The sequence below is a fragment of the Opisthocomus hoazin genome, chromosome 21 (assembly GCF_030867145.1).
Source record: "Opisthocomus hoazin isolate bOpiHoa1 chromosome 21, bOpiHoa1.hap1, whole genome shotgun sequence".
NCBI classification, from domain to species: Eukaryota; Metazoa; Chordata; class Aves; order Opisthocomiformes; family Opisthocomidae; genus Opisthocomus; species Opisthocomus hoazin.
The window spans coordinates 8,774,418-8,788,130 of record NC_134434.1 but is presented as its reverse complement, the minus strand read 5'-3'; the positions used below and the strand labels follow the sequence as shown (position 1 = coordinate 8,788,130).

Below are 13,713 nucleotides of genomic sequence, written 5' to 3'. Positions count from 1 at the left end.
CACGCCCCCTCTCGCAGGACACGCCCCCTCGATACCAGCAACGGGGACCCCGCGGCTCCGGGAGTCTGGTTCCAACCCCGCAACCGGCCCCGGAGACCGCGGCAGGCGCCTCTCCCCGTTAATAATTAACCGCGAGTTATTAACGGGGAGGTCAAACCACGCGGAAGCTCGAGGAGAGCGGAAGCAGGGGGTCCGCACCGGTACCGGGGTCCGCGTGTGGAACCCAAGGGACAACCAGGCAGAGGCAGGGGTTGGGGCTGATTTTGGAGAGATGAAGCATTTTACGGCGTTGCTTTTTTGTTTTTCAGGACGTTTATGAAGGTAGAGTTCATTGCGGCGACGGAAGCCGACAGCGGCGCCACCAAACCCGACGGCGTCGTCGCGCCAGATCGCTTCGAGAGCGTCCCCACCGCATGACGAGGGGACGTCGCGCACTCGGAAACGTCCGGACTCTGGCTCCGGCAGCGGCCGGCGCGTGGGCAGGCAGCAGCGGGGAGAGCTGCCGTCACGCCAGTCCCTCCGCGGCGAGACAGGGCTGCCTACTCCAGAACCACAGTCCCTCCTGCTGCCTCCAGCGCCGCCTTGATCTTCTCCGCTTCCTCCTTGGAGGCGTTCGCCTTGATCTCCTGCGGAAGGGACTCCACCAGCTTCTTCGCCTGCAGAAGGACAACGAACGAGACTCGTAAACTGGCTTTCACAAACCGGACTAACGGACTTGGAGCCATGAGCCCGACCTCTGCCTACGCAGACCAGGGAAACCCACCGACTGGTCTAACACCCAGGACTGGAACTGCAGCACATCCTGCCGGAAGACTTCCCAGCCTGGCTGCGGCTGACGGCGCAGCCACCAGAGCCTGGGAGACCTCGCCCAGCAAGTGACTGCCCGTGGATTCCTCCCGCCACATGCACGGTGCTCCCAGATGTGCAGTCCTGGTCTGCGAAGCCTGGGACGCACGCAGAGCCACCGCGCCACGGCCTGCCGAGGCAGCGACTCGCCTCCTCGGGCCCACTTATTTCAGTGTGAATGTTCTGGTTCAGATACCTCTGCCGGCAGCGAGAAGAGGCTGCCGCAGCGATTGCGCACGGCTGCGCAGGAGTCCACTGTGCCGGGTGAAAAATGAGTTCCAGCACAGCCTGTGCTCAACAACATGATCCCGAGTTTCAGGACTTTTTACACAAACCTACTGGCACTATGCAATAGAGCAGCATTTAAGGCAAGTTGAAAAGCGGCTGAACCAACCTCAAGGGACTTCTGCTGCACAGCGAGGGAAGAGAGCCGGCAGGAGAAGCCCCTGCTGCGGTCAGGTGCTTGTGCTCTTACACCAAGCAGCAGCCACAAAGCTGTTCGGCTCCTTACGAGCACAGCCTGGGGAGGTGCAGAGCCGCTGCCCGCTCTCTGCCGTGTGGCACCGCCGGTATTCGGCGCCCAACAGATCGACCAGAGCTGACAGAAATGTCTGGTTGTTTTAATACATGCTGGGCACAGCGATGCAGTGTCTGTGGTGGCAGAAAATGCTCTTTCGCTTGGGACAAGAAGGAGCCGCTGTGCAGGCGACGCTCGGCAGGGCAGGCACGCCTCCAGAGCCCAGGACAGCATCCGGAACGGAGCCTGTTCCGGCTTGCCGTGATGAGGACGGGCAACACAATCAAGGTTATTCATTCAAGCCTTGCTCACTAATGCTTAACTCCTGTTGTAAAGCAGCCTCGGTCAAAGGCAGCCGCTGTTGAGAGCTCCCAGCCGGAGGAGAGCTGGACCTGCACAGTAGCAGCCATGGGGCAGAGAGGCAACGCGCTTCCAGTCCCAGCCGGAGCACGCGAGAACGCTGGCCCAGGGCTGGTGGAGACGTGAGGTGAGCGTCTTGTCAGCCAGCTCTGAACAACCTTCCGGAGCTGCACACGCACTCAAGCCCGGCTTGCGCCTGTCTCGTCAAGCAGCCGTTTCTGCTGGGCTGACCTGTTCGAGTCACATCAGCACCCAACGTCCACAGACTTTCCTAGCGATGCTTTCTTCCAAATCGTTAACAGCCTTACAGGCCAAGAACAGACTCCCCACAGAGCTCATTACAAAAGCCTCAGCTGGATGGCAATAAAATTTGCAATAAAAACGTGTCAGCTACACTTTGAATCCAACCGCTGCAGAGAGAACCAACCCCCAGCAGCAGCTTGTGTTCTGTGGGTGTTTTAACCAACACACCAGGTCGGGTAAGGCACACTTGACAAAGTTCACCCGCAATAACCTGTGCCTACCAACCTCGTAACTGCATCAGAACCGTAACCAGCTTGTTTGACAGGTTCCACATCCTGAGTCAGGCTGATTTAGCATTAGTTCCCTAGACAACTTTTAACTATCCGCTGATCATGTCCGTTACAGGGTTTTGCTTGGGACTGATACTGGATAAACAACTGCTGGAGTAACCAAGCTGACAGTCAGTTAATTATCCCAGCGGGCCAACGAAACTCACGTTTCTGCTACCAGAGTTCCTGTTGTTGAATTACTTGCCATGTAATGTGTCAATACAAATGGGTCAGGAGATTTTCTGCAAACCCTTCTGATGCCCCGGGCTACAAAGAAGAGCAGATTTTACAATGCTCAACGTTTCCTCCTTGCAACAGAAAGTGCTATTATTATCCCTGCGATATGGAAGCATCACCCAGTGGGAAACTGAATCACGTTAAATACTTCCACAGCAGCAGCTGTATCGCCCGTTCCTTGTTCTGAGCCTACAGCACTGCTCAAGGGCAAGAGCTCAGACGCTGCACAGCACTGCCAGAGGCCCGGCTCCTCCGACGAAAAAAGAGAAAGCATCACCTACAAAAAGAGGAGCTCTGACAAGCATGGGAAGCACAGATTGCAAGACATGTGAATTAGAGAAACATGTCTAAATTCAGAAATACATTGGCCTCGAAAAAGCCAAGGGGAAGGCATGGCGAATCCAGCAGCAGTGAAGAATTCTGGCTGCCCCCGAGTTCTGCAGCAAAGCTCGCAGCAGCTCTGAGATTTGGAGCAGCGGAGGCTGGCATGGAAGACTTTGACGCTCTTGCTCGGAGCCTCCTCCTCCATCCCACCACTGCTGCTAGGGGCTCAGCTGTTCGACACACAGCAGAGCGGGGAGGGAAAAGCCTTCCCCAAGAAATGACAGACACACAGACGGACAGATGGACAGACTGACTCCTACTCCAGACCTCGCCCCCACCTCCGGACCGAGGTGTGCACACAGGCAGAGCGCTCTCCCAAATGCAGCAATCCGGGCTCCCACCTAAACCGGGAGTCACGGCTGCCGCTCGCAGCGTGCTTCAGCTGCCGTGCGGGCCCCAGGGCCGGAACCGCGGGCAGTCCCCTCCTCACCTGCACCAGGTTCACTCCCGGCACGAAGTTCTTCACCTCCTTGATGAGCTTCACCTTGTCGGCGGGCTTCAGCTCCGTCAGCCGGACGGTGAAATGCGTCTTCTCCTTCTTGAGCGGGACCTCCTCCTCCTCCTCCTGGAAGCGCCCGCAGCTCGGCTCAGGCGCCCGGCCCGGCCCCAGGCCGCGGGGCCCCGCCAGGCCGACGCGGAGCCCCCGGGCCCGGCCCCCGCCCCCACCCGCCCGGTACCTGCGGAGCCGCCTGGGAGGGCAGGAGTGAGCCGGCCGCCGGCACCACCGCCACGTCCGGGATCTTCAGCGTCTCCTGCGGGGAGAGCAGCGGCCCCGGGGCCCGGTCAGGCGGCGCCCGGGGCCGGGCCGGGCCGGGCCGGGCCTCCCGCCCGCGCACCCACCTTCAGGAGCGCGTTGAGGTCCGCCACCTCCAGCAGCGTCAGCCCCGCGATGTCCCGCACCAGCTGCCGCACCTTGGGCGAGTACTCCTTGGCGGCCGTGTCCAGCGGCGCCCCGGCCAGCGCCTCCGACCGCCGCGCGCGGCCCGTGCCCAGCGCCCGCAGCCCGGCGCGGGGAGGCCCGGCCCAGCGCCACGCGGGCGGCGGGCGGCGCGGCAGCAGCGCGCGGGCGGCGGGCAGCATGGCGGCCGCAGAGGACACGGCGGCGCTCTGCCCCCCGCGCTCGATGGTCCCGGCGGCCCCCGCGCCGCGTCTCGATGGTCGGCGGAGAGGAGCGGGCGCTCTAGCCGCCGGGTCCGCCGAGCTCGCTCACCCCGACAGTCCCCGCCCCCAAGCAGAGCAGGCCGCGCCTCGTTCCCAACACTTTATTAGAGTCACCGAGAGCGCGCGGAGGGGCGGGGCCGCGGGGACGGGGTGGAGGGGAGGGGCGGGGCTGAGCCCGGGGGGCGGGGCTGCAGGCCCCACGGGCCGAGCTGCGGCCCCGGGAGATCCCGGAGGGGCGGGGCCCGGGAGCGGGGCGGGGCCGCCAGCCCGGCCCCAGAGCCGGGGGGCGGGGGCAGCCGTAGTGTTGCACGGGGGCCGCGCCCTGCGGCCAGGTCAGTCGAAGGAGATGAGCTGGGCCTCGCCGCCGCCCTGGGGCTGGGGCGGGGCCGCGGGCCCCGGCTGGGGCTGGGCCGGCGGCGGCGGCGGGGGAGCTGCTCCTGCTGCGGCCGGGGCCATCTGCAAGAGAGGAGGGGGCTCGGTCAGCGGGCGCGGGGCCAGGCCGCAGCCCCCGGGCGGGCGGCACTCACCTGCTGGTAGAGGGGCTGCTGCCCAGGCAGGTAGGGCTGCGCAGCGGGCAGGCTGCTCAGCGCCGCGTCCTGTCCCGGTAGCGCGGACATGAGGCCCTGCGGGAGCGAGGGGGCCGTCAGCAGGGAGGGGGACGCACGGGCCGGGGGAGGCTCCGTGGGCTGGAGCCCACCCGCAGCCCGTCCCCGCGGTGCCCGGGAAGGGGCGGCGGGGCTCACCTGCATGCCGTAGGGCTGGTACCCCATGGAGACCGACTGGCTGCCCAGGTAGCCCATGGCGCCCGACTGCGGGGCCTGAGAGATGGCCGGGATGCTCTGCGCCTGCGAGGCTGCGCTCTGCAGGAGGCGGCGGCTGAGCGGGGGGCGCGGGCAGCGATGGCTCCCCGCAAACCAACGCCCCAGGAGCTCCGGGGCACTCCCTGCTCCGCTGGGACCATCGCGTCTCCTCCCCTCTGCGCCACGGGCAGCCCGGAACCGGCTCTGACCCCCCCACCCTCACAGCAAAAGCAGCAGCAGCGCAGAGATCAGGGACGGACCAGCCCTTTCTCCCTCCCCCGGGGACGGGTGAACCGCGGCAGCCCCGCCGAGTGCCCCAGCCTGCCCTCGCTTGCCTGGTAGCCCTGCGTCGCGGTGGGCTGGTAGGACGAGTACGCCGGCGTGGTGGTGGGCACTGCCGGCCCCTGCTGCGCCGCCGGCCCGCTGCTGGCCCCCGGCTGGTACATGTAGGCGTTCACCATGCTGGGATCTGCGGCAGTGAGGGCAGGGGTTGAAGCAGCCACCTCGCGCTCGGCCTCCCCCCGCGCGGGATCGGCTGGCCAACGTACCTGTCCCCGTGACGGGCATTGTGGTGTATGGCCCCGTGCCCCCCTGCGCGGCCTGGTTCATGTACACGCTGTGCATGGGAGAGCCCTCCACAGAGCCGGCCGGGCTGAAGGTGCCAGGGAAGCTGGCAGGCCCGGAGGGCTGGTAGATCACCCCACTGGCCGCGGGCATGGCCTGGAGCTGTGGAGGGAAGGAAAAGCAAGCTCTAGGCCATGTCCCCTGGCACCTGGAAGGAGGGTCTCCGGCCCAGTGGCCATACTTGGGCATAAGGCAGGGAGAAGGCCGGCATCTGAGCTCTCATCTGGATCGTCTGCTTCTGCTGCTCCAGGCGCATCTGCCTCTCCTTCTCCTGCTCCTGCAGTCGCTGGATGGCCAACTGACGCTGCATCTCCAGGTACTCCTGTGGGAACAGGGCCGTGACGGCTACAAGCCGGGACACCGCAGCATCCCCTCCTGCCAGGGCCCGAGGTGCAGGCAGGCCTGCTGGCTGATGGGGCCCTGGACAGCCGGGAAGCGCTTCCCTGCCTCACCTGCTTCTTCTGCCTCATGATCTCCAGCTTTTGGGCCAGCTGGATCTGGCGCTGGCGCTCTGCCTCCTCCGCCGCGCGGCGCAGCTTCTCCCGATGCTCCTCACGCAGCGCATTCAGAGCCCCGCGCGCATCCCGGATCTGCGCCAGTTTGTCCTGCAGGCCCTCGTAGTACACTGGGGAGGGAGGAGACGGCCTCAGGGAAGCTGCGGGGCAGAGCACTCAGACCCCCCCCGCGCACCGCACCGGCTTCTCTCTGGAGAGGCTGTCACAGGCACCCAGACATCGGGGCTGGGAAAGTCCCAGCAGCCACCTGCTCCCCCCGGGATGCCCGTCCCGGCCGGGCAGCCCCCACGTACGCCTGCGCTCGTCCAGCTGGTTGAGCAGCTCCAGCAGCTGAGGGTGCATGTTGTTGATGGACTGGAAGAGGGACAACACAGCAGAGTCGTTGGTGATGCTGCGGCCCCGCATGTGGTTGCTCTTCATGCGGTTGACAAACGTGGTGACCGCGTTCTGCAGCGCCTTCAGGAACTGCTCGTGGTTCTCCTCAGACTCGCCGTTCTGGTACTGCTGCTGGAAGGACAGGGCAGCCGGGCAGCCTCAACTCCCCAGTGCCGAGAGCCAGCAGCCAGCCTGCAGAGCTGCGTGGCCGGGCTGAAGGAAGGAGCTGGGCGCTCCTCACCACAAGCTGCCAGACACAGGTTCAGGCCCCCTCTTACCTCAACAACGCCGAGCGGGGCGGCGTGGGCTTCCCCGGGCTGAGCGGCTGGCTCTGTGAGGGACAGAGGTGCTGACGGCGTGGGGCTCTTGCGAACTTCCTCTTGCTTCTTCTCCCAGTAGTTGCGGTTCAGGTACCGAGCCAGCTGCCAGGGAGAGAAGGAAGATGAGCATCGCAGCCCTGCTGGGAGTGAGCCTGTGCCATGGCCTAGTAAGGCCTGGATCCTTACCTCGGGGTCAATGTCCTCAGCCAAGGGAGCAGAGGAATTCTGGAAAGAGACAAACAGCAAAATCCGGTTCAGAGAAAGCAGAGACCCACAGCTCCCACACAGACGTGCTGCTCGGCCCTGGCCCCGCACAACCACCCGTGCCGAGCGCCAGCAAGAGACCGAAAGGCGACGGCCATCTCCTTCGGCCAGACACACGCTGCAGCGACCGGCAGCAGGGGAGGCACCGAAATGCCGGCTGACTATGGACCTTGCTGAAAATACAGCAGTGCTGTGACAGAGCGAGGGATCGAACGGGGCAGATCTTTTCTCTCAGAACAGGGATTAAGTCTGACCCAAGCAGAGCAGGCTTGCGCTAGGGAGGTGGCCTGCATCCAGCCACTTCACAGCCAGGGGTCCCGTGAACGTACCACGGGTGGGGAATAGAGCGTGCTGACCGGGGGAGCTGATGAGGTGACAGGTGTGGGCTCAGCCTTTGGGTACATGGAGTAGCTTGTCTTCTGCCTCTGCAAAAGAGAACAAGAAGAGTCAACTGGAGGACTGTCCAGACTGCTCCGAACTGCCCAGTCAGCAACAGAGCGGGCACACCGGGTGGGCGAGGCTCCCCGCCAGGGCCAGGCATGGCCGGCAGACCCAGCCTCACGCTTGGTGTGGTTCCTGCTGGCCAGCGTGCCCCAGGGCTTGCTGCTTGGGCACAGCCTGCTCCCAGGATTCGGGGCTGCAACACAGCATGTGCCTGGCTCCGCTTTCACCCTCTCTCACTTGCACCAGGACATGCCTAGAGATCTGTTACCGCACAGCCAGAAGATGCCCAGCACATCGGGGCTGTATGGCAACAACCACTCCCAGATGCCAAGCAGGGCACGAACCATTCTCTCCTTCTCCTCAGCCTCTGACTGAGACAAGGCAATAGCTAGCTGGAGCTCTTCCTCCTCTTGCAGAGCTGTCTCGTCGCGCTTTGGAGGCAGCTGCAAGCGGACAGACGGGGAGGGGGTCAGCACAGGGACCGACAAGCGGGTCGGGGTCACTGGATCACCGGCAGCGCAGCCGTTCACCTGGGACTGCTGGGAGAGGGGGCTGGTCAGGTACTCGGGGGGCAGCTCGGAGGTGGCAGCAGCTTTACCCTCCGCTTTCCTGTAGCCAGAAAGAGACGACGGTGCAGGCTGAGTGCTCCTTCCTCCGCACTGGAGCCCCAGCCCTGCACACCACCACAGCTGTAAGCCCTGTTCCCAGGAACGAAGGGAACCCAGCCCAGCTCCGGTCTGCAGAAAGGTGGCTCCGCACCAAGCCTCTCCCCTCAGTCCCCGCTGCTGCAGGCGCAGAAACACAGCACAAAGGGTACTGACTTGTTGAGATGCTCGTAACAGGGCTCGCAGACTCTCACTTCCTTCTCAATCCCAAACTTGGGGATGGTGGAATACTTGGAGGAGCACTTGCCACAGAAGATCTGCCCGCAGGCCCTACAGTGATGCTGCAAAGCATGAGAGACATCAGTGCAGCAGCAAGACGCTCCTTCACCGTTACACCCCACCACTCAGTCACTCCTGGCACCTCCCTGCCAGTGGCCAGGGAGCGCGGTGCAGCCCCGACACGCTCCCACGCAGGCTCCGGAGTCCTGCAAGTCCTGGAGGGCTGCACAGGACCAGGGAACCCAGAGGGGCAGGAGAAGCACCCACCTTCCTCGTCACAACACCGAACTGCACGCGACATCTGTGACACTCCTCAGCATCGACCCAGTCTGGAGCCTGTCAGGTTAAGGAAACTTGCGTGAGGAGGGAAGAAAGGCCTCAAGGAGTGTCTCCACAGAGCATTTTGGGAGCTCCTACAGCCAACCAAGGCACTCTCATGAATGGGGGATACCGAAAGCATTTGTTGCTCAACAGGACATATTAATCCCCACAAGTTATCTCCTCTCATGTTACTAGAGATGGGGATGCTTTCCCGATCAGCAAGAGATTTCCTAGGAACACGCCTGCACAGCCATCGCTTTAGCAGTGCTCTGCTGCCATGTTCAGACTGCCAGGCTGCAGGAAGGCCACTGAGCAGGCTATGAGGAGACTAACTCCCTGTCCTGATCAAGTCTCCCCTCTCTCTGGCAGTTTAAGGCTAAATTGCTGTACACCACCCCACAACTGCCCGCGCGACAGCTGGGAGCTGCATGCACCCCGCAAGGTCTCTAAGCTGCATGAAATGAGGAATGCAAGAACGCAAGGGTTAGCAGGAAGGGGACAGGACAGCGAGGTCCGTCCTGCAGCGCCAACTCCGTCCCCACCAGCAGAGCTCACCCTTTCTGCAGCGAACATGGCATCGCTCTCTTTGAACTCGGGGAACACGTGACCTGCAGGAGAAGCGAGAGTCCCGTTGTGAAGGGCTCCTCCGCAGAGCGAGGCCGTGGTGCCCACAGCCTCGTGCTGCAGGTCCCAGCCACACGCGTCAGATCCAGCTCCATACACCTGCCCTGCCCGTTATCTTGCCAGTGAAGCACTGGGCTCTCAGCCACGCTCTCGAATGTGCAGGACAATCCCCTACTGGTTTCCCTTACACACCCGTAAGGGACATCAGGGCCCTTTGGAAAAGGCTTATTTCTCAAGACCTTGAACTCAGCATGGGGGAGAAAAAAGCCCCCTGTGTGGGTAGGCAGGGCTTTGAGTCTCACCCCTTGTGTGGCAAGAGTGCGGCAACGCTGGCTCAGCAGGGAACTGGGACCTCCAGGCTGTGCCACTGCCTGTGGAGGTTCTGCTCCACAGACAGACGCAGAGACAGCAGCGTGTCCCTTCCCCCACGGTGAACGCTGCCGTCCCCGGGACAACAGAGGAAGCGCCATACTGGCACTGTCAGAAAGCGGGAGCCTGGACCCAGGTACTAATGAAAGCCTGGGAGGAAGGAACCACCCTGCTGTAAATCCCTTCCCAGAGGACACACGGATTTGCTGCCAGTTTCCTGAAGAGCATTCGCAGCTGCTGCTTTTCAGGTCTCACTGCCAACCCTTAGCTGCTGGCGGGGCTGGAGGCCCAGAGCAAGGCATCCCCGATCCCGGGACAACGGGGCTGTCCTCTCTGTGCAGCAGGACACACTCAGGCCAAGAGGTTCATCGGGTATCGGGCACCAAGAAAAAACTCAGTATCGCAAGTCCAGAATTTCACTAAAGGAAGGCAGGGTCCTGACACCCATTCCTTCTCCTGCAAGGCTCCTCCGGCACAGAGCTGCTCAGCTGCCTGCCCACCCACCTTCGCCCGCCGATTCCTCACCTTCAACCTTCATTATCTGATAGGTGTCCTGCACCACCTTGTACTTGGGCTCATTGCGGAAGGCGTGAGCCCAGGCCTGGATAAGGTACAGGATCTTACTGCGGACGCTTGTCTCCACTTGCCTCTGCACAGAAAGGGAGGAGGGGAAATAAAACAAAAATCTGAGAAAAAGGCCCTGAAACCCAAAGGATGGTGTGAGCCCCCCAAAGAGAAGCCAGAAATACCATGCGTGGAAAGAGACTTTAGAGCACTTGCGCAAGGTAAGAGCTGTCAGAAAGCTGCAGTAAGGACCATTCACAGCAAGGACTACAGCCTCCTTCAGCTTCCCCACCTCCCCCCTCCAGCACGAACAAGAAAGTGTCCTTCAGAGCAGGTGATGGAGCAGGTTACGATGCTTTGAGAAAATGTCCGTAGAGACTCGCACAGTCGCGCCCCGGGGCCGGCACGAGCGCTGGCCTGCCCAACACCCTTGGTCACCTCCTCACAAGAGTTGCTCAGACTGCACTCAGAAACATGCGGGACCCACAGCGAGCCAGCAGGCAGAACAGCACGGACAGCACGGTCCGCCTCAGCTCAGCACAGACCGGGTGCCAGAGGCTCACAGCCGGGGGTGCTGGTGCCCGGCTGTCAGCACCTCCAGCCCCGAGACTCCCACCCACGAACACCCAAAGCTACCTCGGGACGTGACGCAGTAAGGACAGCTGCGAAGACTGCCCTTTGGAGGTAGGGGTGCTTGTATCACGGTTCAAGGAGCCAGAGGAAACTTGGCAAGCTTGTTCCTATCCCAGCCAGCCTCCGAGAGCAGCCCTGTCATCAGCTGACCGAGTCATCGCGCATTCACATGACCGGCTGCTCCAGAAATGCCCCAGGAAGCAGAGCAGCGTTGTCAAGCTCCTATTTCAGCACACACAGCGTGACTTGCTGACAATTCCTGGAGCTCCAAACTTCTAGAATATTTGGCAAAATCCTGCATTCCACAAACTCTGAATTCGCAGCCCTGAACCTCATCAGAACTAAGACCAGTTTACCAGCACTGGGCATTCACAAGCAGCAAAGCTCCACGTGTGGGAGCAGAAGGGGTCTGCGGCAGTTACGAAACTACCGAGACAGACAAGGACGGGAGAGAACCACAAAATCCTCTCGATCTGATCTCCTCAGCGCTTGGAGCGGCTGCACCCGTCCATCGCACTGCGGCAGTGCTCCCATCTCAGCAGGAGATCCCGCACGGAGACTGAGTCAGCCCTAACAGGGAGGTGACAGGAGTGAGACGCCCTGCGACGGCGTGCGAGGTGACGGGACTCGCACAGCTCGTTCAGCAAGTATCTGGGTCATCCGGTCGTCTATTTCTGGCGGAAGACGGAGGCTGTGAGGAAGGAACAGCACTACTCTAGCAAGCTCTTGTCTGGCCATTGCCATTCTGGGGATGGGAGCTGGAGACAGAAGTTCCCGTTTCCACTTCACTTGTGGAATGCTCCAGTCCAAGGACACATGGAGCTCCTGCAGGCATCACGTTGCACCAAACTGGCAAGCGACAGCTTGCGACAACTTGTCCGTGAGAACAGCCAGGTTCGCGTCCTGCAACGCTCTTCAGACAATGCCACAGGCCAGTGAAATGGCCACGATAAAGAGGAAGCTTCTGCCTGTTTTCACCCTGCTGCTTTACCTTCCTGCAGGTCTCATGCTGTACTACGGGAAGGGAATTCACCGCACCGCTGCTCAGATCCTTGGTGCAACTGCCAGACCATCGCCTCTGTTTTCCTTCGCTGCCTCAAGCCAAGCGAAGCATCGCACCCAGCAGCATTAGCCACAAAGTGGTCCAAGCCTCTGCAGCACGTTCCTACCCCACTTCACAGTACAGCCAAACGTTACTGTTGATATCACGGTATCTTCTCTCCCCGCTCCCTGCTCCTTAGCTCCCCACACTCATCCCTTCACACCACGCAATACAGTTTGCTCTTTTATGAAATACATTTCCAAACAGTTCCCTTCTATTCCTGCACTTCTATTCCTTACAAAAAAGGAATGAAAGAGAGGACGTGCACGTTTTCTCCTCCTGCTGCTTCTCTCACAAGCCCATTCAAAAGCGACAGTAAAATAGGATGTATTTACCTTGAGTATTTCCTTCAGTTCTTCCATGGTCTGTTTATTGGCCACCTCGTCATGGACTGTTTGGCCACAGTTTTTGACCACTGACTCCATGACCTGCAAGGGCAAAGCACAGCATTAGCCTGCCGCTCTCCTCCTCCTCTGTGGCCCGCGAGGAGTCCCAGCAAACGTTACAGGCTACTGCAGCCATCACAGCAGGACAGGGACACGACTTAGGCAAGGAGTCACACCAGGGCAGTGTCAGTCAAGCCAGAGAAGACCACGCCGCCACGCTGGAGAGCGAGCTATGTGTCAGCTGCACGGCAGCCTCTGCCCCGCTGCTGCACAAGACAGACCCCCCCGGGACAGCCTCTCACACTCCAGCTGTGTCTGCTAGTAACTCCGAGATGGAATGCCAACGAAAACCGTGACCTGCTGGTCAGTCACAGAACCCCTGTGCTAGAGCCGGGCGCAGGAAAACTCCAACCTGCGGCTCCGCCGCTCCCGGGACAGGGCAGGGCACGCTGCGCAGCCCCGCAGGAAAGATTATAAAAGCCGGGAAGCTCCCTGGCCTGCGAGCTGGGCCCGGCGGTGCTCGCAGCTTGGGCTGACATTACCTCCAGTGCGTAGAGTGCCACGTGGGGATTCTTGTCGTTGACTTTCTTCTTGATAGCGTTGACGGCATATTTTGCTCTGGGTAAGGAAAGAGAGGGCACGTCTTCAGGCAAACAAGAATCCGAGGGGAGATTCCAGCTGCCGCTAACCTGCCAGCCCCCACCCCAACACAAGGGTACACGCAGCATGTGGTTAACCCAGGAACGGAAGGAAACAAGCACATTCCAGCTAGAGTTTCTCTGAGGGGTCCAGGCCAGGGGCAGCCTGCAGTCCCCAGGGCCTGCTGTCCCGCCCTTCCGACGCCTTTGGGGAGGGGGACGACGAGAGACGTGCGACCGCGGGCTCCCACGCCCAGGGCACTCACTGCGTATCTCCCTGCCGGATCATGTCGCAGATCTGCAGGATGGACTCCCAGTCCGTCTCCAGCAGGAGCTGGCTCGTAGCCTTATCTGGAGGGACGAACCCAGCAGCACGGCTGAGAGCAGCGCAGCACCCTCGGCCCCGCTCTGCCACCACCGGGAAGCGCGCCCGGACCCGGCGACGCCCCAGCCCCCACACCCGGGCACGGCAGCCCCGGTTCCTCCCGGACCGTGGCAGCTCGGCCCCCGCAGACGGCCCAGGGCGCTCGGCGACGCCGCGACGCCGCACCGCCCGCCCCGGCCCCGCACCGCCCGCCCGCCCCGGCTCCCGCGGCCGAGCGCTGCGGACCCCGGCCCGGCCCCCGCCTCGCCCGGTACCGAGGAGCCGCTCGAAGGTGCCTCCGCCGCGCCCCATCGCGTCCCCCCGCCTCCGGCCGGGCCTGCCCCACCGCCGCTCCGCGGGCGCTTCCGCTTCCGTCTCCCGCTTCCGCCTTCCGGCGGAGGCGGGGCTC

General features: G+C 62.3%; 2 protein-coding genes across 5 annotated transcripts; both read right to left on the bottom strand.

Moving 5' to 3' along the window:
• Nucleotides 1–284: 284 nt before the first annotated feature.
• On the bottom strand, nucleotides 285–3,996 carry MRPL12 (mitochondrial ribosomal protein L12). Its single transcript, XM_075441203.1, has 4 exons — nucleotides 3,757–3,996; nucleotides 3,594–3,668; nucleotides 3,347–3,481; nucleotides 285–656 (listed from the first exon to the last, which is right to left on the bottom strand). The coding sequence occupies exons 1-4, from the start codon at nucleotides 3,994–3,996 to the stop codon at nucleotides 540–542; spliced, it is 567 nt and encodes a 188-aa protein (XP_075297318.1). The 3' UTR covers nucleotides 285–539.
• Nucleotides 3,997–4,308: 312 nt separating this feature from the next.
• On the bottom strand, nucleotides 4,309–13,713 carry HGS (hepatocyte growth factor-regulated tyrosine kinase substrate). Of its 4 annotated transcripts, none has more exons than XM_075440572.1 (21): nucleotides 13,580–13,711; nucleotides 13,207–13,291; nucleotides 12,845–12,920; nucleotides 12,252–12,344; nucleotides 10,143–10,266; nucleotides 9,180–9,232; nucleotides 8,571–8,639; nucleotides 8,241–8,365; nucleotides 7,950–8,028; nucleotides 7,764–7,862; nucleotides 7,305–7,400; nucleotides 6,898–6,936; nucleotides 6,670–6,813; nucleotides 6,310–6,523; nucleotides 5,954–6,126; nucleotides 5,683–5,823; nucleotides 5,426–5,603; nucleotides 5,213–5,346; nucleotides 4,821–4,937; nucleotides 4,605–4,700; nucleotides 4,309–4,533 (listed from the first exon to the last, which is right to left on the bottom strand). In XM_075440572.1, exons 1-21 carry the CDS (start codon nucleotides 13,614–13,616, stop codon nucleotides 4,411–4,413), a joined length of 2,295 nt encoding a protein of 764 aa, XP_075296687.1. In that variant the 5' UTR covers nucleotides 13,617–13,711; the 3' UTR covers nucleotides 4,309–4,410. The 4 variants fall into 4 exon arrangements, with proteins under 4 accessions (XP_075296687.1, XP_075296688.1, XP_075296686.1 ...); XM_075440573.1 differs by having other exon boundaries at nucleotides 6,310–6,520; XM_075440571.1 differs by having other exon boundaries at nucleotides 6,310–6,520; nucleotides 7,764–8,028; nucleotides 13,580–13,713.

Bases quoted from the DNA above. Each gene is read 5' to 3' on its own strand.
- HGS (XM_075440571.1), bottom strand. From the start codon at position 13,616: ATGGGGCGCGGCGGAGGCACCTTCGAGCGGCTCCTCG. The intron at 13,292-13,579 runs GTACCGGGCGAG...TCGTCCCTCCAG, and splicing joins CACCTTCGAGCGGCTCCTCG to ATAAGGCTACGAGCCAGCTC. The intron at 8,366-8,570 runs GTGGGTGCTTCT...CATGCTTTGCAG, and splicing joins TCGGTGTTGTGACGAGGAAG to CATCACTGTAGGGCCTGCGG.
- MRPL12 (XM_075441203.1), bottom strand. From the start codon at position 3,996: ATGCTGCCCGCCGCCCGCGCGCTGCTGCCGCGCCGCCCGCCGCCCGCG. The intron at 3,669-3,756 runs GTGGGTGCGCGG...CTCTCCCCGCAG, and splicing joins ACCTCAACGCGCTCCTGAAG to GAGACGCTGAAGATCCCGGA. The intron at 3,482-3,593 runs GTACCGGGCGGG...GGGCGCTTCCAG, and splicing joins CCTCCCAGGCGGCTCCGCAG to GAGGAGGAGGAGGAGGTCCC.